The following is a 27112-nucleotide window of genomic DNA, read 5'->3' as shown; positions in this document are numbered from 1 at the left end:
TGAATGGGATTTTCAATCACACCAGGTTGCAGGGTCTAGAGGATGGTTGTGACTACACTGTGACTCAAAGCACATGTCCATGAGAAAGCCTGGAGTAAATTGTACCTATCCTCCCCTTTTTACATTTCATAATGGTTCATCAGTTTCACCTGAAGGACACAGCACACTTTTTTGATGAAGTAAAGGCATCAATAGTGCATCTTGTCCACTGAATCTGATGGTATTAAACTCACATCCTGCTTTCTTCCATGTTCCTAAGATTAGTTTCAACAGCACACTTGTGTTACATAACAACAGGGTGGTGTCACACACCCATCACTCTGCTGCTTGTCTTTTTTTAAATCAGAAAATCTATTCTGGCTCACTAATTGGTTCCAGTCAGTCTTAAGGTGCTTTTAATGACTCTCAACACTTCATGCAGAGATGTTTCACACTGACAGATTTAGCAGCTGAGGGAGGATAATGCCTCCTTTCCTGGGAACACATTTGGTGTAAAACCCCTGCAAAGGAGGAATTTCCTTGAAGGACCAGCTTTTCTCTCAACATTTACAATTCACACTGAGGCATATAAATACACTGATATCAATGTATGTCAAGTTGATTTTAAATAAAACTCTCTGTGTGTACAATAAAGAACTGGAGGAGTTTCAATACTATTTTCTAACTTGGCTGTAAAGCTTCTGATAACTGCAGCTCATCCTGCCGTCTGGTAGAGTGTTGTGGAGAGTTGTAGCTGTATCAGGAGTGCCAGCTTTGTAGCTATTTTGGTCGTGTTCAAGTAACACGTTCGTTGTTGTGTTTTATATGAATGCATGGAGACATTTGAGAGCCTCCCCTGCACAGACTGCTGTTCCAAGTGAAAAAACAGATCAGAGTAGATACATATATAAATAACACGCAATGTAGAAGGTGCAGCTCAAAATGTTGAAGTACAATTTACTGACTATCTACAGCTGCTGTTTGTGATGATATGCAAACATGTTCAATAGGATATGATGTGTTTAATGCACCTGTGTGAATGCTATTTATTTAATCTTTACAGTCCTTGCATTGACTTTAAATAAACATCACTATCACTATTTGTTAATGCACTGACCCAGCTTCTTAATGTATTATAGTGTGGTCCGGGTTGGTTCAGTACAGTTTGGTTTGGTACGCTAAACTCTGATCTTGCTTGCGTTTCCACAGCTAACTGCATCATGACTTGGTAGGTGGGGGTTTAAGCTGGTTGGTGATTGTCTTGTAAGCTACATGATGTCTTCTTCTTTTATGGTCTTTCATTTTCTGTTCTCACTCTGGAGCTTTTCACATTTGGTCTGACACTCTTCGGATGTCTGCACGAACCCCTCTGCAGCCAACCTTTGTGAAACAAGCCTTAACACTTTCTTATTATCAACAGCACAGTCCAGTTACCTCTGCACCTTCTCTTCACCAAAGATCACTAGGAAGGTTTGTACATCTGAGGTGGTCCATGAAGAAGTTATATCATTTGTAAAAACACTAAATCAGCCTTCAAATTACTCTCCCAAAACCCACTGGGTATTTCAAAAAGTGACCAAGACACTGCTGTGATGCATGATAAATATGATCCTCCATTTGTCAATTTTTGCCATCAACAAACAACAAACATTATCTCAAGACGCTTTTCCAAACAGAGCAGGTCTATACCGTACTCCTTATCAAATTACTAACAAAGACCCAACATCAAGACAGAATAAGATCCAGTCCCATCTTACTGACAGGACTCAGTCTGATCTCATCTTAATCCACCATGAGCAGAGCACTTTGTATCATTTACAGGTTATAGTGGCAAGGACAAAGTTCCTTTAACAAGCAGAAACCTCTAGCAGGACCAGACTCATGTTAGACACACATCTGCTGAGACCGTGTTGGGGTTGGAAAGATGGATAAAGGAGAACAAGAGAGAGAGAGAGATGATAGTGATGCCTTTGTGGGAGGAGACCTGCTCCTCATGTAGCTGTAAGTTAACAAAAGGAAACAATTGTTAAATTCAGATGATTATACATTCATTTAAACATACCAATGAATATAATATTCAGTTTCTACCAAGTCTGTTCAGCTAAACGCTGCTAAGAACAACACACTGCTCCTTTAAGTTGTTTTTAGGTTCAGACTCAGCCCATGTTCATCTTTCAGGAGGTGACCAGTTCACTTCTTCTTTTCCAAAAGTAACAGACCATGGGACAATTAAACAGTCAGTGTGTCTCTGATGTGCTTTGGTGGACAAATGTCTCTCATACAGTGATGTTAAATCATTGTGAATGCCTGGATTTCAGTGGCTGCTTAAAAAGAGTAAACATCCTCTGTGTGGATTTGTTCATGTATCAATAAGACCTGAACCTTAGCCCTGCTATACAACAGTAACAATCATGTCATTCATATAGAGTTAACAGTGAAGAGCTGTACGTATTCCTGAGAATATCAGAGTGGTATTGTCATGGTGCTCAGATCAGATTTTGGGAAGGAATATAATAATAGAACGAGTTGATTTGACATCCCTGATGATGGAGAGCTTGTGAATACAATTCTGCCTGTTGTAGACTCTCGGGGCTAATTGTCCTGTTTCCCTGCAGAGGTTGATGATGAATATCACACATAGTATCAATAGATTGGACTTGTATGATGACTCACCCCCCAGGCTAATTACACAGCACTCAATGTTCTCTATAAGTGGATGTGTCAAAGAGCCGCTGAAGCATGTGACGTACTGCATGTGTGTGTGTTCTCATGAGCACAACAGGCAAAGTGACAAAGCTTTCATCATCGTTTGCAGCCTACATGCTGTCCTCATGAATAATGTATACACTATTGATCTGTTCGTAACAACACACACACACACACACACACCCACACACACACACACACACACACACACACACACACACAGACTCAAATGTACCACTCTGCTTTGATGCACAATTCAAAAAGATTTTCCTTCTTAACTGCTGTGTTTGTGTCAGCAGTCACACTGACACTGAGAGCAGCAAAACTGTTTCAGTGTAGGGAAAAATCTCAGCGTGAGCTCAGAGGTAGAGCACAAAGCGTGTGATAACGTCCTCAGATAATGTCACATGTCTCATGATGTCACATATTTTTTCTGTTGCATTCAGCACTGAAGTGAAGAAGCAGGATTTTTTCATGACACAATCTTTGTCATAGTTTCACAGATTTTTTTGCCCCTACTCGTGAATTAAATATTTTCCGTCTTTATAGACTCTTTCAGGTCCAACATCCCGCTAATGTCATGGTATTAGCAGGAGGCAAATAAAGCAATACTGGAGGGAAACACCGACCAAAAGTCACCACAGGGTAGTAGGAGTTTTAAAATGTTGTGTTGTTGGATAGGAAGAGTGATCGAAATGTCTCAAACTCAAATTCTGGTGCACCCATGGCCTAGCAGTTTAAGCTCACCCCATATACAGAGGCTCTAGTCCTCAACGCAGAAGTCGCTGGTTTAACTCCTGGCCAAGACCATTTGCTGCATGTCCTCCCCCACTCTCTACTCCTCAAAGTTCCTGTCTCTCTTCAGCTGTCCTATCAATAAAGGAGAAAATACCCCAAATAATATATAGTTTAAAAACCCTGAAATTCTGAGGCACCGTTGGCCTAGTGGTTTAAGCGTGCGCCCCAAATACAGCGGCTGTAGTCCAAGTTGCAGTGGTCATGGGGTTTGACTCCCGGCCTCATCCATTTGTTGCATGTCATCCCCCTCGATCTGCTCCCCACATTTCCTATCTCTCTTCGGCTGTCTTATCAATAAATACAAAAATACCCCAAAAAAACTTAATACTAAATACTGAAAACTGAAATTCTATTGTATACAGCCACAGCTGCCCGTCAACAAAAAAAATTACAACTTTGGTTAAACCCAACAAGAGGAAAGAACTCTATGGAGGCGATCATCAAAAATCCATCCATCCATTATCTCTACATCCTAGCTGTCATCGGGCAAGAGGTGGGATATATCCTGACGGGTCTCTAGCCCATCACAGGGCTAACATGTACAGTCAAACAACCATTGATGTTCAAACTCACATCTTCGGGCAATATAGAGTCACCAATCAACCTGATGAGCATGTTTCAGACTCCGGGAGGAGATTGGGGTACAGAAAGAGAACTCACATATGCAAACATGCAAACTCCACAGAGAAAGGCACTTGTCCAGCCAGGGATTAAAACTCTGAGGTAACAGCGCTATCCACTGCACCGCCATGCAGCCCAAGATAACAACAGCTTTTCCAAAATGAAGCCAGCACTGGCTGCAGGTCATAGAGCCCGCCTTCTCCATCATAACAGTCGTCTCTGGTGACCCATAGGTTGGTACATTGGTACATTTTCATTTATAAGTCTATTTTTGGTCTGCTGCCACACTACCTCTGTGTCCTGATCACACAGAAAAGTGCTGGGCAGTACTTACTGCGTTCCCATGACTTTTTAATGCTTTCTGTCTCAAAAGCTGGTACAGAAACTGGGAAAAGGGCTTTCAGTTATTCTGCACCATCAGCCTGGAATTTATTGTAGAATGGCTTGAAACTCAAGGAGCTGGCGTCACCGAATGTTTTTAAATATAAAATGAAAGACCTTGAAGCTGAATCTTTAGAATGTCGTTGTTTTTAGTGTATCTTGTTACAACTGCCTCCTAGGTAATGGATCTTTCTGCGACAAACATTCTTGTAAAGTGTACTTCGGTTCTCTGTGCGTCTATGTCTGTAACTTGTGTTTTTTTGCAGCTGACTGTCTTGGCCAGGTCTCCCTTGGAAAAGAGATCTTTGATCTCAATGGGACCAGCCTGGTTAAATAAAGGTTAAATAAATAAATAGAATAAAAATAAATAAACAGATGGAACATGGGTCAAACTAAGATGTAAAGTTACATATTTAATTGTCTTTCCTCAGACTCAAAAATCATTGAGAGCAAAGCCCTCATTTACAATGACGTCGAGCATATAAAAGAAGCATTAAAATGCATGATAAGGAAATAAAAGATAAAACCTTAAAAGAATAATGATAAACTGACAACAATTCAAAAGTAATGTTAAAACAAAGTCAGTTCAAACAGGGGCAACCAGAGGTTAAAAAGTTTACAACTAAAGTTTTAAAATGAGAAACCAGTGCATTCATTTTTAAAGTGCTTTGAAGTGAGTTCCAAGCAGAGGGTGCAAAAAAGCCAAATGCAGATCTTCCAAGCTCGGAATGAACTCTGGGAACCTGGAGAGTAAGCCAAATAGTAGATCTTGTGTGTTGTGCTCCAGAGGACCAAACTAGCATGGATGATACTGTATATATGAGGGTAGCATCCCAATAAAGGCTTCATAAATAATCAGGTATGTGAATTATATTAAATACATATTCATCAAACAAGCACTGAGTTCTTGTGATCCTGAGTTATGTACAAGAATTCATTTTTCAGAGAAGTTTGGTTTTAGTTTTTGGATGTTAAAAAGATGATTGATTGACAGCTCTGATGACAAATGCAGCTCCTGCTCCTCCTTGTCTTTTTTACTGGTTTGGCATTAAACAAAGTGGTTCATGGCTACATACAAAAAAACACATCTAAGTGAAAAGGTAAACTTCTGGTCACAGCCTCGGCCAGTTGCCACTCTCCCTAAAGCTCCCTTTTAGGCCATCCTTTGTCCCTTTTTTGAAGTACATACTGCATACATTAGTACTTCCCAACACCTTTGAATATTACACAATGAAGTATGAGAACACCTGAGATCTATGCAGGTTTGTTAAAATGAGAAACGCAGAATGAGAAGTGAGAGGAGAAGAGGTGTCAGTCAGCATGGATGCATCAGAGCTCGTACTGCGGTGCAGAAAACAAACAGGCAGATGGCCTGATTGTGTTACTGCATCAAGTGTCTCACCTGGGCTTTCATATCCCCCCTGGCCTGATTAGGAGAGGAAAGCGGGGTAATTAAAAACAAAGGAGAACAAGGAGGCATGAAGCTGTGTCGTAGCTTTACTTGTCCAATTAAGAATGGCTATCACTCCTCTGACAGCTCGGAGAGAGAACAGACAGTGAAAGATGAGCTCATTCAAAAAAGAACATTTTATCCTGCAGCATGCCAACCGAAAACTCCCAGTCTTAAAAAACATTCTCTAAGTTATTTGAACTTATATGACTTATTTTGGTTTGTACATTGATGCATAAATCATCAAATTGTAATAATAACTTTAGATGTTTAATGATTGATGTGTTAAAAGCAATCAGCTGTCCTGGAGGAGGTTAATACAGGTCACCCAGCCTTCTAACGGAGGCCATATTTAATTAAACGGGATATTTTTCACCAGACATAATCTCGAGCTGGAGCATTGGAGCTCAAAAAGGAACATTATTGCTGCTTTTTCCTGCCTTTCTTTTTCAAAGAGAAACAAAATGTGATGTTAAGTATTGACTGTAAGCACCACTAAGAATCCTAAGGTCATGTATTTCAACAAACATGAATCAGTTACTTGTTGTTACCTGCAGACAGCCAAATAAGCCATTAACCAAACACTTAAATGGTATCATCTTGAAAAATGTCTGCTCTCTACCAGAGGAATATTACTGTTCAGGCTTTCTATGTAAATATTACTATTCAGGCTTTCTGTGTAAACACAATTAAAACACTTCTATTATTTTCTCTCCCTCCTGCTCTACAACAACTCCACCGAAAGATCTAGTCCCTGAGCTCCTAACTGTTCACCTGCTAGTTTCCACCTGTGTCTTCTGATTGGCGCTAACAGGTATTTAACTCTGAGTTTATCTGAATGTTTTCACTGAAAAAATCTGCAACTTGACGACAGGTTAACGAGAGCTGTGAACCTGAACCAAGCTGCGACCTTCAGTGTCGGTGCAGAAGTGCAAAACACTCAGGTCCTCAAGTGCTCATTGGAGTACGGCTGCAAAAGCAAAAGTTTTCCCATTTGGTCCCCTGTTTGAATGCCCAACTTCACAGCAGAAATAAGCAGGTCTACAGCCTGGTTTCAAAGACAGTTTGGTAGCCCATGTCTTCATTTTTACACATTGTTTTGGTTGTTAATTTATTTCAGAACACATCCTTTAAAATAAAAAAACTGCTGTTTCCAGAGGGCTGAAACCTGCACACACTAAGAGATTTTGAAAATCCAAAAAGATTTTGAGACTGAGAGACCCTACATGAGGAAAAATAATGACAGATTTAACAGTTGGTTCTTATACCGTGTGGTTTGTAATGATGAGACCAACACAGCACACCACAGTGACAGATTTCATCACCAACAACCAGAGTCCAATCTCTTAAAACTGGACATCTTGAGTCTCTTGTGGTCAAACGTGAATTTAGAGGAAAGAAACAGGATGCTTGTCAAGCTAACCCTAACTCCATCCATACAGGTGACAATTTCTGTCCAAGCTACTCTCCTTGTCAGTTTGATTGTTGTATGTTTTACTGGTCACTTTGTACAAACACTTGTGTTGTCGCCACAAATCAACAAGTGGTTCCTCCGTTTCTGACCTCCATCTCATTTTATGCTTCAGGTTTACGACTGTCTACATGGCTGTTTGTTGTGCTCCCTTCTTCACTTAGCTTGCTCCCCGACTGGCTATCATTTTGTTCCATCCGACAATCCTCAGGGTTTCTCCCACACAACAGGATGTCTTATTCTAACTACTGAAAGTTTAATATTTACAGTTTCCAATTGGTGCAGCCACAAACTTCTTCCGAGCAGATCCTGGGAAGTAAAATCCCTCTTAACATACTTCACACCACAGGAAAGTCCGACAAGATAATCTGTAGAACCAACACATTCTCAGCTCCGACTCTTTGACTGTGTCTTGGTTGATTCAAGGTAAGGCTGAGAATTTTCAACACAGCAACTTCTACCATTTGGCTTCAAGATGTCTTTTTAGAAACTGATAATTGATGTCAGTTTTCTACAGTCTATGACCTGAACTCTAACAGTAATTCTGAAGGTCTTTACACCAAAGAACCAGCTGAAAAACACTAAAAAGCTCCTTAAAGATGAGCAAATGAACCTCTACAGGCTATAATGCGCACAACTTACTTAAAAATCCAGATGAGTGTTAATGAGATTTTGACTTGAATTTTCTTAAACTAAACACAGAAGTTTGAATCTCTTTTTGTGGTCAATCCAGGGATTTTTTTTCCAAGTTGCTGCAAAAATCCCCAGAGCTGATTTGTTAAGACACAGGCTCTGTGCAGGGAATAGCTTTTCATTGGTTGGCTTGCAGAGGGTCCAAGAATAAGGGAACTATCAAATTTGTAGTCATGCATCCAATTCTCTCTCACTCTGCTGACTCTGCTTAAACTGATCTGTCAGAGTTTAAGATGGTGAGCAGTAAAAATGAATTCTCTTATAGATGCTGCAGCTGAGAGTATTCACTGTTTTTACTAAGTTTTTGGCATCAAATATTTCATGGGAAGAACAAAAAAATCACCATCTATTCTGAGCCTTGTTATTCACTGTTATAGTTTAAAATCGTGCTCACATCACTGGATGTGAGTTGCAGCGACTGTGAGCTGAGGACCTTTGATGATTTGAGATATGATATTTGGATTTACTCTGACATCTGCGCTGCACACAGCAGGATCAAGAAGAAATCAGTGATGAATCCACTGAACAAATCCAAAAGATTATTTCTGGTTATGATTGAACATTACATAACTTTGGCACATCAACATTGTCTGAGACGCATTCATATATCCATATACTGCTCTCTCTGCTGAGCAGTGTTTAGTGTGAGAAAGCATTTTGATTGAATATGTTGCATATTCTTGTTATGGCATTTTAACTTTTTAATCATAAAAATGGCCGATTAGTCAAGCTTCAAAACCACTGATAACCTTTGTAGTTATATAAAAATCATGCAATGATCAGATTTATTTAACATTCTTGTTTCTGCATTTTGTTTACACAGTGAGAGAGCAGAAAAGCAAAATTAAATCTTTAACACAGCAAATAAAGTCAGATTATCATTAATGTTGAAGGCCCTGCTCAGAGTGGATCAGGTCCCTGGATTAGTTGGGGTGATTGTAGACCTCATCCATGCTGGACAGTGACTTTAATTCTGTAAATAGCACTTTTGTGGGTCATTTTAACCCCTAAGTCATTCATAAGAAGAGCAGCAATGAAGTGCTGTTTTGTTAAACTTGTTGGTTCTCCTGTGATGACAAACATCCTGGGGTGGTTTTCAAATAAATATCATGAAACGTTTTTGCTGTCATTAAATGTTTGTGCAGTTGACCTTCAAGGCCACCATACCGTTCAGACAGAAATGCTTCCACCTGTTAGACAAGGAAAGATTCATTTATTTGTTGCCTCCTCCATTTTTACTCAAAAGTTGAAAATCTTCCAAAGCCCAAAAGTGAAAAAGTAAAAAGTGAGATTTTTTTTATTTTATTTTGTTAAATGTTTTTTTCTGTTTCATGAAACATTTTTGCATTTTATCAAAGGATTTTGTTTTTTGATTAAATGGTTTTCAATTTTTGCAAATTTTTGCATTTTGTGGAATGTTTCGCGTATCATGAAATATATCTGCTGGAAAAATGCTTAAGGTTTATGATTGTTTAAATTTTTCTTGACATTTTCTGCTCTAACTTTAATGTTTTTATCATCCAGTGAATTGTTTTGTGTGTCATTAATTTTTGGTGCATTGGACCTTCAGGCTTAAAACAGCACTTCAGTCTTAAGAGTCACTTTCATAACAGCTGGTTGATCCAGCTTCAGTGTACAGCTGTTATTGACACATAACAGCAGTAATACAATGAAAAGTAAATGTTTTTAAAAAGGGGAATCCTCACTGGTTAAATATGTAACAGATATGGATATTACTAGGAATCAAAGAGGGCTGTCCTGGATCCTGATGTAGGGATGTAGGCTCTGTGATCAAATCCTATCAGGTCAGAGGAGAGAGGAATGAATGCTGACTGTCAGTACTGACCCTCTAATGGACTGTGTCATTTCCAGAAAGATTATCCATACCCTTGATGACATTATTGTATCCCTCACTACAAACACAGATATGGATACAAAGATTTGAGCCAAAGCTCTTGATAAGAAACAGGATTAGAAATGAGGGACCGGTTTCTAACAACTCGTCAAATATGGCAGCATGGACAGGGGAAAAATACTTCAAATATAACGCAGTGCGTATCGCTCAAGCTTCGTTTTTTTTGTTTCAGTGTGTCATGAAACTCAGATAACAAGGTGTGAGAAAAGAAAATGTGCTTGGTCCAACAGTGGGTGGAAAGCAAATGAACCTGAGCTTTGATGAAGCAAACCATGCAGGGTCCATTTAAAACCAAAGTATTGTTTCTTCTTTGCAGAACTAACCCTGGTGCAAAATATTTTTCTCATAATTGAAACCAACCCACACCCTTAACCTTCTCTTTTCTATTATCAAATCTAAAAACCTTCTTGAAGTGAAGTGTCTCTCTGCAGGCTTTCCTCAGTAAGTCTTAGGCACAACACACCCTCTGTGAACTGACAGTTTCTGATTTTGAGTTGCATCAATGTTTCAAAATCCAGACGAATTTTGGCCAGGTCATGTGTTGTTTGTCGTGCAGTGTACAGGGGGCACGAGGGCCAATCACAGCCCCATCAATAGGTCGGATGTATTCCTCCCATGTTAGCAAGATTTGACTGCTTGATAGCAAACTCTTGCACTGTGAAGGCAGAGCCACAAACCGATCCCCAAACATCAGGGCTTTTTTCTGATTGTGTCTGCGCAAAATGGCAAACAGAAGCTTAAGCAACATGCTGCATGATGTGGACGACTGGAATACACACATTATACAAAAATCAGCCATAACATGACAACTACTTGAACAGTCCAATGCAATCTAACACAACAACTGTACACCAAATTACACTTTCAAAAAGCTTTCATATTCTCAGTTGACTCATCAGAAAGGTGATCCTTTCACTTTCTGTTTGTTGTCAAAGTCGTATTCTCTGACAATCAGACCAAGTACGTCATAAATGATTCATCCATGCAGTGTCTGACACTCAATCACAACATTTATACACTCCTACAAGAACAAGGACGGACTTTGCATATTTATAGTCTTGCTGACTTCACAGCTGCCGATATGACTGACAGGCCGTGTCTGAAGTAATGTAGTAGCAACTAAAGAAGTCATCAGCTCTTGAATTCCTTGTTGATGGTAAGGGGATGAAGAACAATAGAATAGGGAATACAGAACTTATTAATCCCCCTTTGGGGAAACTCATGTGCCACAAAAGTCTGCTCACAAACAGACTAAGGATGCACTGATCCGAACCTGATATCGGCTAGATCGGACTCAAAAAGCTAGATCGGATACAGGTTACAAAGGCCGATATATAGTGCCGATCGATATGGCAGATCTATTCATCTTAGTTCTATGCTTTTCTGTGTTTACAACAGCCATGTGCGTCTCCCATGTCATCAGGAGACGCACATGGCTGGTGGAGCATGATGGAGGATAACTACAGAGGCTCCGCAGTTTAGGGCCATGTCACGCTTCTTTTGCTAACAACGCCACCGGAAACTTGCAACATGTGCAGCATTAACGTTTCGACGGATGGCAGTCGCGATGAAAAATATAACAGGAGCCCAAAGGAACAAGTTTACGTGAACTTTAGCAGACTGCAAAGAAGTAAGCAACCTTCTATTAATGGATTCAAAGTGTGAAAAAACGGACAGGTTATTGGATTAATTGTTCCGGATCCTTGAAATTAAGGGATTCAACCCTATGGTTTAGCAATTAGAACCCAGGTACAGTTCACCATCAAGTCAGAAAAGCCTGAAGTTGCCAAAACATGATTCTATCCTCACATTAAGGAATAGAGATTGTTAAATAAATACCAGGATCGGATCGGCTAGTATCCGTATCTGCAGATACCAAAGCCCAGGTATCGATATCGGTATCGGGACCTAAAAAGTAGGATCGGTGCATCCCTAAAACAGACAATAGGAACAATACATTCACAAAACACAAAATAAAATAAATAAAACCATTTGAAGCTTAATTTACAGAAATGAGTCAGATCCTTGACTACAAGTGTTCATTCAAATATCTGACAGCTGCAGGAACAAAGGACCTTCAGACGTTCTGTAGAGCACTGAGGCATCACCAGCCGCTTACTGAAAGAGCTTCTAAGTCCATTAAAAACAATGTTTAAAGAAATGCTTTTGAAGATCAGAACCGTCTTTATTTTAGTCCTTGTCCTCCTTTTCAAAGTGACCTCAAGAGAGTCGGGGGTAATGCCAATCACAGAACCAGCCTTTCTGATCAGCTTATTGATTTTGTTTTGGTCATCCATCCATCCATTATTTTGACCGCTTATCCCGTTTGGAGTCACGGGGGCTGGAGCCAATCCCAGCTGACTTTTGGGCGGAAGGCAGAGTACACCCTGGACAGGTCGCCAACCTATCACAGGGCTTTGTTTTAGTCATCAATACAAATGCTGCCCCCCTCACTGTGCAGCACTTTGGTATACTTCATTGGTGCTATGTGAATAAAGTGGATTGGATTGGATTGGATTCATGATGCAAACTGAGGAGTGGGAAAATCTAAACGGTGGTACTTAAATGCAGACCTCCACCCACTGCTTCCACATTTGGGAACATGACAACATTGCATGAGCCAGTCCGACTCTGTAGCTGTAAAAAAAAAAAAGCTTCATAAAGTTCACCAGCTTGTTACTATCTGTGTCTGTCTGTCAGTTAGTGTGGTATAAATAGAGCTCACAGCTTCCTGACGGGCAGCTGTTCGGTCAAATTTAACTTCACACTCGATTCTCTTTTCAAAGCAGCTCTACCTGTTAGAAATCTTAAAGGTGCAGTTAGTTGAATCTTCATACGACAGGTTTGAAGATTAAGACACCTCTGAAAAGGAACAGCAATGGCTTCATTTCTTTCAGCCCACAGCATCTCCAGCTCGGAGCAGTACCACCCACTTCCCAGCTGACTGGCGAATGTGTTTGAGAAGGCGTTCAAGCTTTAGAGTGTGATCTAAACACAGAATGCCAAATTACCCTTTCATTTTCAGTCGATACCATCTAATAACACTCAGGCTGATGCTGACACTGTCTGAACCGTGATGCCGATGTGTTTTTAAATGGTTTCTATTCAAGACCTTTAAAGTGTTCTCTGCACTTGGCAGGTGTTTGAAAATATTTCAGTCCTGGCATCCTGTCTTCACTTTTAAATTAGGATCAATGAGTTTCTGCTCTTGTTGAATGAACCCAAAGTGCCTGATTTGAAATGTTTGTTGTCCTTGGAGTCGTAGCTGTCACAGGTGATTGACAGCGGTGGTGAAAATATTGTTTGTTGAGCACGCTCGGGTAAAAGTGACACTATGCAGAAAGCTGCTTTTGGGACAAACATCGGAGTGAGATGAGAATGGGGAAAACAAGAGACAGACACAGCTCTTCATGGTTAAGAAGAGGGACACAAATCCTGATAGTTTAAGTCACTGGAAACACCTTTAATCACTGATATATTACACTGTACTGAGACTTTTAAAGAAGCTAGATCAGCACCATCAGGTATGCTGGTAACTCTGTCAGCTCATCCCTCATTCATGTATGATAGAGAGTCTGTTTCATCATGCAGTCTCAGGAGAGGAGGACAATCTCACAGGGACAGAGAGCCTTTAGAGAAAGAGTAACATGAGAGATCAGAATAACATGTTGACAAAGACAGAAAATAACAAGACCTTCAGTGAGCTCTGTGGAGCTGCTCCACTCTCACAGGTGGCTTTGTGTGAAAGAGGCTGAGCGCTACCTGACAAAACACTCTGTGTGACTGAAGTATCATCAGCTGTCTGAGCAGGGTGTTTAAATCCGTTCATAATTTTACTGCTGCCACATATCCCCTGCTGTGTGCTGCTGTAGAAACATGGTGGTGAGAGATGGCGGCCCGTGTCATTAAAAGATTACAAAAACAAAATAATTTATAGATTCAGGTGACACTAATTTAAACATACTCATGAATATTATATTCCATTCCTATCACACATGTTCTTTTAATTTACACACTGCACATTTAAATACCATAAAGATAAAGAAAAAACCTGCAGTCTGTTGGATGAATGATGGCTCTGGTATGGCTAAACCTTCGACCTGTTTTAAGAAACATTCTCACTCTTGCATTTGAAGACTCAGGTTCACCTTCTTCATACATTTAACTCTGTGACACCATATTTCTTTGCTATTGGACAGTTGTTTAATATCTCTGCTGCACTGATAACCACTTTCTTAATTAGGCATCATAACTGCTTCTGAGTTTTTGGTTAACTTTTCCTACTTTTGAGCACTCGCTTTTATAGATAAGTGGCGACATCTGTTGTAACAAATTTTGGTAATTCATTACTACACTCCAGATTTAAGAGGATCCCTCTTTTGATCCCTCAGATGTTTTTGAATGAGAAAAAAAGTCTTATATTTATGGTACATTATAGGAACCATGTTAAGTTGTATTTTGTTTTTTGCCTTGTGTTTCCTCCCTGTCTGTTGTCTGTATTAGAAATTATCCTGTGTCTTCCTTTGTTATTAGTGATTCATGTCTTTTGTTGTAATCCTTTGTGTATTTTCTTGTGTTTCTTAGTCTTGTGTTTCCTTTTTTATTTAGTAGTTCTTGATCCCTGTGTTTCAAGTTTAGTTTGACTTCCTGTCCTTGTGTGTTTCCCTCTTTTTTTTGATTAATATGATTAGTTTCACCTGTGTCCTGTGTCCACACCTGTGTTAATTACTGTGTGTATCTAGTTTCTCTGTTTCCCCTGTCCTGAGTTGGATCTATGGCTGTTTTCGAAACCGCCTACTATAAGTAAGTAAGAGACCCTCATGAAACAACAGAGTAAAACATGCAGTGATTTAGAAGGATAACAACACTACTAAGCGATAATAAAAGAAAAGCAGCAACTCTCTAATTGTGCTGAAAGACAAAGAGTAAAATGTTTTTTAAGGGTTTAAACAATGATGAGTACAGAGAAACATACAAAACATACAGAGGAAACACTTCAGGGTTTGTTGCTATAAAAGAAAAGGTGCAATCTAATCATGTCTGGGGACCTGATTTTAAAATGTCAATGTGTTATATTGTAGCAACCCTAATCTTATACTTGTGTGCCGTTTTCATTACTGTAGAAAGACATGTCTGTTTTCTGGGAGAGGACCCTATTTGAAGAAAATACAGAGAAAAAGCCCAAGAATAGGTCCCTGAGAGACTCCACACAAAGAGGTTGGCAGCAGTGTTGCCGACTCCTCAGTGAGGAAAGTAGCTATTGGCTGTCCTAAAAGTTGCTAGAAGTCGCTAAATGACGTCATCGCCTATTTGCATAATCTGAATTGTAATAGACGCTGTCAGAGAGACTTGTAACGTGGAAGGAGAGACAAAAAGAGGTTAAAAAAACACCCTAAATATGTTTTCAACATTATCATTTTCAAAATATTTATTGTATACAATCTACATTAACTATCTAAATAGATCGGCCAGCGGTGTCTTGGTACATGTGCGATTCATTTGCAGTCCGGGCACGGAGGGGTTAACACTAGGACTGCGCGACTAGGACTGAGCCGTCTGTGAGTTCTTTGGGACAGGGGAGAGGGGCCACTGCAGCACCCGCTGCTCATTTAGAACGTACATGCTTTCATTTCAGGGTCTCCAAAAGTCTCAGATAACACCAGAGAAAGTCGCTAGAGTGATCACTAGTCGCTTTTTTTAAAAAGAGTCGCTAGAGGGGTCTGAAAACTCGCTAAAAATAGCGACAAAGTCGCTAAGTTGGCAACACTGGTTGGCAGAGTGGGTTATATCAGTCCAGTAAGGTGGGGTATACTTTCTTTTAACTACACACATACATATTTGCATGAAAGCTGCCAATCATTCCCTGATTGGTGCGTCGGCTGTGCACGATCTACAACATCAACGCGATGAGACTTGATATGCAGTATGAACATGAACTGAAGGGGCAGTGTAGAGGCGTAGGGGATGTGACAGTCAACACAGCAGCAGGGACAACAATGGCAGAGATCTTTAAAGACAAGCTGAAAGAACAAGTCAGCAATTATCCAAACTTTACAATGTGTCTTTGCAACTTCACAGCAACAAACATGCCAGTCAAAAAAACGATGGAAAATGATTAATTTAGTTTAAGAAGCTGACGTAGAAACCCGTAAAACTGACTGAAAACTAGTCTGAGGCCGTAGCATCCATGCACAGAGGAAAATGAGAAAAACTGACAGGTGGTGTGTTCACCAGGACAACTGAGACCCAGGATTAACAGTAACCTCTACTTGTTCTGTCATGTCTCTTGTTTACATCCTGTGAATCCTGTAGTTTCATATTTCATAATTCATAATTTCATATTCATGCCCTCTAGAGGTATCCTCCAGTAAGACATATAGTGCAGAGTGCGTCGTCAAGTATGTGTACGGTTACGTTCATTACGCACCCCATTGTTTCTTCAAATGCAAGATGACGAACAAGTACATCTCTGGCCTAAGACCTGCAGTGCTCCAAAGACTTACAACCAACACAATGCTCCTCATGAGACATGAGGATGTTATGGCACACTTGGTGAAAACTGCTAAGAGATCCAAAAAGAAAAGAGAAGCAGAGTCCACAAAATCAAAATCACTTGTTAGAGATAATAAAAATATTTCTCCAATTTTTTTTAAGACACCGGTTTAGAAATGAGACCAAAATTAATAAAGACAGAGGTGCTGGATCGTGTTATTTGATCAAGTGCTGCACTGCCTCATGCTTTGAAGCGTGTGGATAAAACCCCTGAAGCAAGGCAGCTGATGTTACTATCTTTATGCTGGATCCAGTTTTATCAAAAAATTGGTGTGAGGAGGGACAACACCTGTGAGTAAAGCTTGAGATTTGATACGATGAACAACTCCTGTGGGTGGAGAGAGACACAAGCACTAACTGGTTACAGACAGCAGAGCCAGTGACAGTATTGGAGAAAGGGGGCTGAGATTAGTGCCCGAAGTTGCAATGTTGCCTTCACAAAAGTAGTGACATTTCTCACGGGTTTTCTGAGGGTACGAGAAGATTGGGGATTTCTAAGAACGGTATTCATGGTACTAAAAGGATACAAGATTTGTTTCAGTTTATCCTGCAGTAAAGAACAGATCCTATGCAGCCTTTGGATTCTATATGATATGTGATCCTCTGAGTATTGCTGAAATTCAGAGGATATAATGATTTGAATAAGAGGAGTAGAGAAGTAGATGGAGCTATGGAAAGTAAACAGAAGCAAAGGTAGACTGTCCATCAAGGTTAATCCTGCTTGAAAATGCTGGCTGAGAGAGTCGCTGGTTGAAGATTCGGACAAAGGACTGCAGCTGCGGCACTGACATGCTGCTTTCTCTTTGCAACAGGTGCAGACAAGGTGTCTGCTTGGAGCTAAGTGTATCACACTGTTCCTTTCTGCCTGTATCCAGAGGCATGTTCAGACTTCTTCGACTAGAGAAGCTCACTGGGGCAATGACAGAAGCAAAGGTGGCTCTGTCTTCACTATCAACTTTAACAACAATCATTTAAGTGCCATCCAGCTGTTTTATTAATGTATAGTTGTTTTTACCTCAAACGAAACACAACAGAGTAGGGTGTCCAGATCCCAATCTCAACTATCAGATCGGAGCTGATCTGGACATTGTTTCAGCATTTGAATCTTGTTAGCACATCCCAAATAGTTGATTGTGACATATATCCCTCCTCTGACAAGTAAAATAACCAATAATAGTTTAAGATTTTGGGGTGGCCGATCAGATATCGGGGGGGGGGGCAGTTTCACCCCTGTCCAGCCTTCTTTACACGCTCCTTCCTGTTTCATGAAAAAGAATGGCAGGAGAACATTTCAACAAATAAAACTAAAGATTACATCCATCAGTTCTCGGCCTTACCTTTAGAGAACATGCTGTCTTTGAAGACATGCACTACTGACACGCACCACCAGGGGTCTGTGGACCACCAATTTAGAAACAGGTAGGTACATCAATACATTGAACAGGATTTTTACTATTTTACAACCAAACCACAAAACGGATCTCATCATCGATCCTAAGCTGAGTGATTTAAAGTGATAGGGATACTTTCTCCACGAGGATCGCACCAGAGTAAAAGCTTCACCTCAGACAGATGATGTTTCTCAGTCACTGACGGTGTGCATCTATCTCTCTCCTGTGCGATAGATTGTTCTCATAAGAGCTCAGCTAGAGACGAGCAGGAGGAGGGGAACCACTGATGCTTCTTCACCCAGAGGCAATTCTCATATGCAAGAGCTACTACAGTCAATGGGTGGGAACATCATGATCACTTTCTCTCTCTCTCTCTCTCTCTCTCTCTCTCTCTCTCTCTCTCTCTCTCTCTCTCTCTCTCTTCCCTTGCGTTGCCAACCCGTCTCTTTACTTTGGATTTCATTGTCTGAACCATTTTAACCCTTCCTGGCACTATTATTAAACCTGCATATCAAGACGCTATTTGCTCCTTCGTGCTATGTCAGAATAACTACAGTGTTTCATTCATCGCAGACGAACAACTACCTGTTCCACTAAAAGTTTGATGATCCTCTTGTGATTCTAAATGAAATGGATCTTCGAGTAGCCTATTCATCTCACAGACAGCCCTGTAGTGTGAGTAATATTTTCATTCTGAAAATTGGACCAGAAGGACTCCATGATGCGAGCATGGAAGCAACAGTTGGTATCATGAATCAGAGTGGCGCGTTGCAGGAGAAAATAGTCATTATAAACATAGTTTTTTTAAGCTTCCCCTCTTTTTCAACACTCATCTTACCTTCTGCTGCCTCCTGGCCATGTCAGTAGGTTGCTTTGCGTTAAATGGATATGCGATGCAGCGCATCACAAACACATACAGCTGGAGTCTCTTTTTCTTCTCCTCCTCCTCCCTCTGCATCTTCTCCAGGTCTTCCTTCTCTTTGTCACTGCCAACCGAGGGGCTGGGGCTGGAGGGTCGCCCAGCGCCACTCCCGCGGCCCCGGGGCTGGAGCCCTGCGCCGCTGCCGTGGCCGTCGGCGGCGGCACGGCCCGGTGACGGCCGGGCTCCAGCGACGCTCTTCGGGGCCGCCACCTCTTTGCGCTCCACCTCCAGTATCTCATCCCCTTCCTCCTCGCTGGAAGACGGGTCCAACATGCTGCCGAGGCTTGGATGGAGGCTGCACCTGCTGTCAATGTACAACTGGAAAAGTAGGAGAAGATGCCGGTAAGCCTCAGAGGAAGAGATCCGGGGGGTAGTCGCTGTGGGAGACGCAAAAACCTGACTGATGAGGAGTGGATCAGACTGTTGTTTTCCAGGAAAAAAAAAACTGCCGTCAGACGAGTCAATCCCAGGATGGAATAAAAAAAAGTGTTGGAAGAGTCTCTGGTTGGTTGCGTGTTTTTTCAAGCCAGTCAGTGGCACATAGGAGGGATCTGTGATGAGAGCAGATATAAAGGGGGAGGGGTCGCAGGCAGAGTAAACAGGAGGAAGCGTTGATGTGATGATGTGCCTTGAGGAGGAGGAGGAGGAGGAAGAGGATGGACTCAGGGCTGACCGTGGGACTGAAACCAGATCTCCGCCTGCTCTCAGATCAGTTTGTTCAGCCTGAGAGCAAAACAGATGAGCGACCACCTGATGATCAGGATGAGTCAAACAGAGACAGGTTCACATAGTAGGCTACCAGGCCGGAATCTGAGCGGTGTGTCTTTCACAATAAAAGCATCACCGCTGGGGTAAATAAACGTATGAATGAAAGATAATCCATTACTTCATCTGTCTGCCCTCTTCTAAAGTATATAGGCCTACCGGGTATGTTTGGTTACACACCTAACTGAATAGCTATAATTGCAGAACACAAACATTTGCGGAAGGCGTGGCTTCCAAAAGTCTGTATGGTTTTATTGTTTAAAGAGTGCGCACACCTGATACTATGAGTCACAATTCAAGCAAATGACAAGATATAAAGAGCCACAATAACATCCTGTATCTCTGCAGGCCTACATATTGTGCACTGAACAATGCATTTGATGAGCTTCACAGCGGTCTGAATGGTAGTCTAAATAAGCATCACTAAAACTGGGGGACATTTTTTACTTTCCTGTGGTTGTTCCAGCTTCAGACCGTTAGGCCTGTGGGTTTCATACAATTCAAATACATGTTAAAACCCTGGAATGATTTAATTCAATCAATTCTCAATATAACATTAGTGTATTGCCCCCAGAAAAATATTTTAAAATGTTCTGTGTGTTCTTAATATTATCCTGTATAGTTTTCATTTGATCTATTATCTTAAACAAAATGTTCGGGCCACATGTACAAGAAATGATCATATTCTTATACCTCTCTACCATATGTATGAGTTCAGCAAGTTACTGTCAAGAATCAGTTTCACAGGCGAGCCAGCATCACATCATTAAAATTTGATTTTCCTGCCGCTCTCCCCTCTCCTGAATGGCAAAAAAATCCAATGATTTTTACCCCTTGATTATAAAAACTGAAAATATTCAGTCCATTTCATTTATTCTGTATAGTATAAATGTGTTCGTGAGTTTTTCAATTCATATAATGGTTCCACTTATAACCCCAATTCCCAAAAAGTTGGTCACTGTGTAAAATGTTGATAAAACAGGATTTGATAGTTTGCAAATGATCAAACTGTATTTAACTGGAAAAAGACAACACATCAGATGCTGTTACTGTAAAGTTGTAATATGTTTCACAGAGGTCTCACAGAGGGAAAGATGGAAAGAGGTTCACCACTCTGTGAGAGACTGCGTGAGAAAAAAGCTTAACAATTTCAGAATAATGTTCATGTGCATACATTTAGTTGATTTCATAATCTGTAGTACATAATGACATTAAAAGATTTAGATCATCTGGAGAAATCTCTTTACAAAAAGGATAAGGACCAAAGCTAAATAAAAACAGAGATAGCTCTAAACTGGAAATCACTGCATGGACTCAAAATTGCTTCCAAAAATCCAGCCCCCTTGGAAAGAGATAATTATATACAAACATGATCCAGGAACGAAGGTGAGTTCTCTGGACCTGAACCTGTTAATATGGACTGATTGGAAGTGGAAAACTGTCCTGTGGTCTGACAAATCAAAACATTCTTTTTGGAAATCATGGACGCTGTCTCCTCTGCTCTAAAGAGGAGAGGGACCATCCAGCTTGTTATCAGCACACAGTTCAAAGCCAGCATCCCTGATGGTATGGGGATCATAAGAGTCCATGGCATGGTGAGCACATATCTATGAAGGCTCCATTAATGCTGAACAATATATACAGATTTAGGAGTGACATAATGCTGCCATCCAATGACTTTTTCAGGAAGACCATACATATTTCAGCGAGACAATGCCAAACCACATTCTGCACCGGTTACAACAGCATGGCTTGGCAGTCTTGTCACCCATAAGCATTTGGAGCATCAGGAAATGAAAAATACAACAAAGGAGACCCTGAACTGTTGAGCAGCTGAAATCTACCAGGCAAGAAGGGGACGACATTTCACTTTCAACATTCCAGAAACCAGGTTACAACAGCATGGCTCAGCAGTCTTGTCACCCATAAGCATTTGGAGCATCAGGAAATGAAAAATACAACAAAGGAGACCCTGAACTGTTGAGCAGCTGAAATCCACCAGGCAAGAAGGGGACGACATTTCACTTTCAACACTCCAGAAACCGGTCGCCTCAGTGATGCAATGTAACGATAAACATGCCCTTGTCTCAGTTTTTTAAAAGGTGTTGCTGGCACCAAATTTAAAATGAGCATTCAGAATTATTTTTATGCTTGTAATGATTTGCAAACCATGAAGTTCTGTTTTCATTGACATTTTACAGAGCATACCAACTTTTTAGGATTTGTACTTTTCTGTTGTGCCTAAAGAAAGAAACACACACAGCATACAGACAGAGATGATAATAAAGATTAGTAATTCATAAGAATTGAACAGAAGAGCAGAATTGTTTATTTATCACATTTTCTCTTAATGATCAGACAAGCAAGCTGTGCAGGGTCAACGCACTTAAGTGCTTCTGGCTATATAGAGTTGTGAAGCAAATCAATGATAAAAGGTTTCACGGGAAACATTTTATTTAAGGAATAAAATATTAATTTCTAGTTGTTTCACAGATATTTATTTTGCAAGTTATCTAAGTGTGCAGGAAAAGTTATGCAGAGGGTGTTATTAGTGAAGGTCACTGCATAGCTGGGCCATTTGACAGAACAGCTCATGGTTACAAATCTGCAACATGTTTAGTGAAGCCCTCCAACTACAGAACATGGATTGTGTTGTTGACAACTGTCATTGATACATTTTGCACAGGTGATGGTAATGTAAACAGACTTTCATTGTGACTGCACATGCCTGGTGGCTCTATAAATAGTATAAGAGAAGTGTAAGAAGTGCAGTTCCTCGAGTGTCCACTTAAGGCTCACTACAAGTCAAGAAAAAACCTCAAAGAGCCCATTACAGTAAAATGTGTCTTTTTGTGATAGATTCAAACATGTGTACTGACTTTAATGTTTTTAAGTCTCTTTGCTTAGTTTCTTTATTTAATTCGGAGATAAGGGGAGGAGCTCTGGAGGGAGTTCAGAGTATATCTGACAAGAATCATCTGAGGTGGTTCAGGTGTCCGACTAGGATGTCTTCTGAGCAACTTACTTATGTTTTGCAGGCATTTCCAGCTGGAAGTGGACCCCAGGGCAGGCCCTAAACATACTGAAGGGATTTCATATCTTTCATGTCCTTGGGAATGTATGGGGTCCTCCAGGTGAGGTTTGAAAACACTAAGGGGGAGACAGACGTCTAAACAAACCTGCTTTACCTGCAGCCACAACATCCCAACCCCAGATTAATGGAAGACAGTGGATGGATGGATGGATGGATGGTCGGGTGGGTAGATAAATTCAATCAAGGAACCCCCACAGTGCCAAGAAAAGCAGTCTTCAATACTGTGAAGTAAAAGTTCGGCTGAGAGAAGATATAGATGAGATTAAAGGAGACTTCTTGCGGTAACAGCTTTAAAAGGCTCATCAACAAAGACATAAATTATGATCTCACAGTACTTTTCTTCATCCTACTGCTTAATACACCTCTGCTCTTCTTCCCGCTTCTTTCTTCATCAGTCTGTTCTTTCTTCTTCTTCCTCTGTCTAGATTTTCATTTAGCTCCTTTTACCAATTCTACTCTGTTATTCTCATCACACATTTTTCTCTTCTCAACATTTAACTTTTGCTTTCACTCCATTCACCATGGCTTCATTATCCTCCCTCCTCGTGTCCTGCTCGACAGGTTTTCTCATGTCCTTTCCCCTTGCTGTTTCACTTATTTTCCGTCCTCGCTCAATTTCACACTTTCTTCTTTCCTTTTCTCTCACGTACGTTGTATGCCCGCAGTTCACTGGTGGAGAGTGAAGTTACTGAACCATGTATGTCTAGGCCAGTTTGTTCTTGTTTTTAAGTTTCACAATGACATACAAAGGTAGAATCCTCTGTCAAAACTCATGTTCATAATCTAGTGCGTTTGTCTGTAAGCTTGGTCACTGAGATGACACAAACATATCATAACAAGAGATAAAAACTTCCAGAGCATGTGAGGGAATCAGACAAAGTAATATTTATTAAAGGTTTGGAGCCAGATGACGCTAAAATCACCATCTTATTTGCAGCTTCCAATTCAACGGTTAAGATGAAGGTTATGGCCGGAGATATACAGGTGCAGTTAAAAAAATTAGAATATCGTTAATATCAATATTTTTTGGAAAGTGAAACTCATATATTATATTGATTCATTACACATAGAGTGACATATTTCAAGCCTGAATTCTTGTGATTTTGAAGATTATGGCTTACAGATAATGAAAACCCGAAATTCAGTGTCTCAGAAAATTTGAATATTGTGAAAAAGTTCAATATTGAAAACTCTTGGTGTCACACCCGAATCAGCTAATGAACTCAAAACACCTGCAAAGGTTTCCTGAGACTCTAAATGGTCTCTCAGTCTGGTTCAGTAGGGACACTATCATGGAGAAGACTGCTGACTTGACAGATGTCCAGAAGACCGTCATTGACTCTCTCCACAAGGAGGGTAAGACACAAAAGGTCATTGCTAAAGAAGCTGGTTTTTCACAGAGTGCTATATTCAAGCATATTTATAGAATGTTGAGTGGAAGGAAAAAGTGTGGTATAAAAAGTTGCACAAGCAACAGGGATAACCGCTGCCTGGAGAGGATCGTCAAACAAAATCCATTCAAGAATGTGGGAGTGCTTCACAAGGAGTGGACTGAGGCTGGAGTCAGAGCATCAAGAGCCACCACGCACAGACGAATCCAGGACATTGGGCTACAAATGTCGCATTCCTTGTGTCAAGCCACTCCTGAACCAGAGACAATGTCAGAGGCGTCTCACCTGGGCTAAGGCAAAAAAGAACTGGACTGTTGCTCAGTGGTCCAAAGTCCTCTTTTCAGATGAAAATTAGCATTTCATTTGGAAATCAGGGTCCCAGAGTCTGGAGGAAGAGGGGAGAGGCACAGAATCCACATTTCTTGAAGTCCAGTGTGAATTTTCCACAGTCAGTGATGATTTGGGGTGCCATGTCATCTGCTCGAGTTGGTCCACTGTGTTTTCTGAAGTCCACAGTCAACGTAGCCATCTATCAGGACATTTCAGAGCATTTCATGCTTCCTTCTGCTGACAAGCTTTATGGAGATGCTGATTTCATTTTCCAGCATCTGCCCACTGCACCAAAAGTACCAAAACCTGGTTCAGTGATGATGGTATTACTGTGCTTGATTGGCCAGCAAACTTGCATGACCTGAACAAAATAGAAAATATTTTGGGTATTGTCAAGAGGAAGATGAGAGACACCAGACCCAACAATGCAGATGACCTGAAGGCCGCTATCAAAGCAACCTGGGCTTCCATTACATCTCATCAGTGCCACAGGCTGATCACCTCCATGCTACGCTACAATGATGCAGCAATTTATACAAAAAGAAGCCCAACCAAGTACTGAGTCCATAGAAATTAAAATACTTTACAGAAACCTGACATTTCTGTTTAAAATGCCCTTTTTTATTGATCTTGTGTAATATTCTAATTTTCTGAGACACTGAATTTTGGTTTTCATTATCTGTAAGCCATAATCATCAAAATAAGAAGGAATCAAGGCTTGAAATATGTCACTCTATGTGTAATGAATCAATATAATATATGAGTTTCACTTTCTGACTTGAGTGACAAAAAATATTGAACTTTTTCACGATATTCAAATTTTTTGAGCTGCACCTATATTTGCAGTGTTGCATCACGTTTGGGTTTTTGCATCCAACTGCGGGTCATTGGCGGACACCTGCAGAGGGCACGCCTTAAAGCTCAGGCTGCATACAGCTACCGGATGCCTGGGATGAAATGGCAACTCTCAACAAGGTGACTCTTGAGTAATCAAAGCAAAAAATGTGGCAGCGACGGCAACGTAGACGGTATTTACGGCCACTAAATCAAGCCTGACAATGACAAATATGTGTCAGCTTGTTTTTAAAGCTTCCTGCCATTTGTAATTCCTGCAGTTTTTCCTGTCACATACACTCTGCCTCTATACTGCCCCTGCTGTTTATATCTCTACTGCACCTTGTGTCCGCATTGGGCTACATTTTGAGGACATGCACAGCCAACACACCAAGCCAACACTGGGGACGCATGGCAGCTAATCGTGTACGTATAGTTAACAGCAAGTCAAGCAGAAGGAAACCAGGTCCTGATCTAGAGCTAAAGCTAGACTTTTCAGATCTGGATTGTATTTTCTAGAGGAGTTTGTGAAAATGCAAGAAGAGGTTTTGGTGTTTTTTCCCCCATCTTGAGCTTATTAGACCAGGTCCTGATCCAAAACCACTACACCAAGACCTCTCAGATCTGGACTAGCTTATCCAAGAGAGGCTACAGAGTGTTTAAAAAGCTGTGTTCGATTTGTGAATCCTTTATTCTATTATTGAAAATAAAAAATAGAGAGATGTGCCGTTTTTTTTTCACTGCTAGTTCACTTTAGACCAGGTCCAGGTTCCAGAACAACTGCAGCTAGACATGTTAGATCTAAATTACACATGATAAAGCGCCGTCTGAAGTGTGCTTTAGGTAAGTAATAAAGTCAACTCATAAAGGAAAGTTGATTCACATGAGAACATAGCACAACAGTAAACTTTATGATTGGTATCTAGGGCCTGATCTGTATAACTTTCTAAAACACAAACTTCAGCACAGACGGGTATGCTGGGTGGTGATGATAGCAGATATCTGCCCCCAGACACTGAGGTAAGGTATATAGCAGAACAGTAGCATAACTATGTGTTGTGGAGATAGAATAGAATAGAATAGAATAGAATAAAATAGAATAGAATAGAATATATATTTACTGTCATTGTACATGGTACAACGAAATTGAAATGCAACCCATTTCACAGTGAAAAAAGTAAAATGAACAAAATCATAAAAACAGTTCTTCAAAAACAACGATGCTGCAGCAGCATCATCATTATCAGAATTTAGAAAGAGCTGGGCATTTTTCTGACTGCTTAATAGGTTGTTAAATTGCAAGACAGCTCTGGAGAAATATTTCTGACAGTGGAGAATGTTGGATGTGAACTCAGCAGCTCGGTGAGATAACTGCCTGAATCTGGTCCATTAAAGAGATGTGTAGGATTCAATCCCCCCCTGCAAAATAGGAGGGCAACATTTACTCTGCAGGGGTTAGACATATAACAGACAACAGCCAGCTCACTGCATGAGAAATACAAATTCTTCTCTTTATCCACGCCTCATAATCCTTTTCATTTCCATGTGTCATCATGTAGATCTACTGTTGCATTACATAGCCAGAGTCCACCGAGGCGATGTCCATCTGCTTCTTTGCTTGTCTAGTTTTTATTGCTTGTTATAAATCTCTTTTGTGTCTTTCTTGTTGATGTTCTGTTAATAAGTAATACACATTAATCGTTACTGTATATGCATGGGGTTCAATAAAGTTTCTCTGTCATTTAATAAGAAAAATGTGCCTGTTTAGTCCTCTTATCAGTAACATGCAGGTATGCAGGAACCCAACCCCTTTCTCTCT

General features: G+C 40.6%; 1 protein-coding gene and 1 long non-coding RNA gene across 2 annotated transcripts in view; one reads left to right on the top strand and one right to left on the bottom strand.

Moving 5' to 3' along the window:
* cadpsa (Ca2+-dependent activator protein for secretion a) overlaps window positions 1-19646 on the bottom strand; it is a 215943-nt gene extending 196297 nt beyond the window's left edge. The window contains exon 1 of the mRNA XM_034691892.1: window positions 18796-19646. Within this exon, the coding sequence (XP_034547783.1) occupies window positions 18796-19152 (357 nt within the window). The 5' untranslated portion in view covers window positions 19153-19646. The remainder of the gene's footprint in view (window positions 1-18795) is intronic.
* On the top strand, window positions 14780-19374 carry LOC117818817. The gene is made up of 2 exons (XR_004632403.1): window positions 14780-14817; window positions 18474-19374. It is a non-coding gene; the product is annotated as an uncharacterized LOC117818817 (long non-coding RNA).
* Window positions 19647-27112: the final 7466 nt, after the last annotated feature.

The sequence above is a fragment of the Notolabrus celidotus genome, chromosome 1, assembly GCF_009762535.1.
Source record: "Notolabrus celidotus isolate fNotCel1 chromosome 1, fNotCel1.pri, whole genome shotgun sequence".
NCBI classification, from domain to species: Eukaryota; Metazoa; Chordata; class Actinopteri; order Labriformes; family Labridae; genus Notolabrus; species Notolabrus celidotus.
Note: the sequence above shows the minus strand (reverse complement) of the source record. Positions and strands in the feature narration are given on the sequence as shown.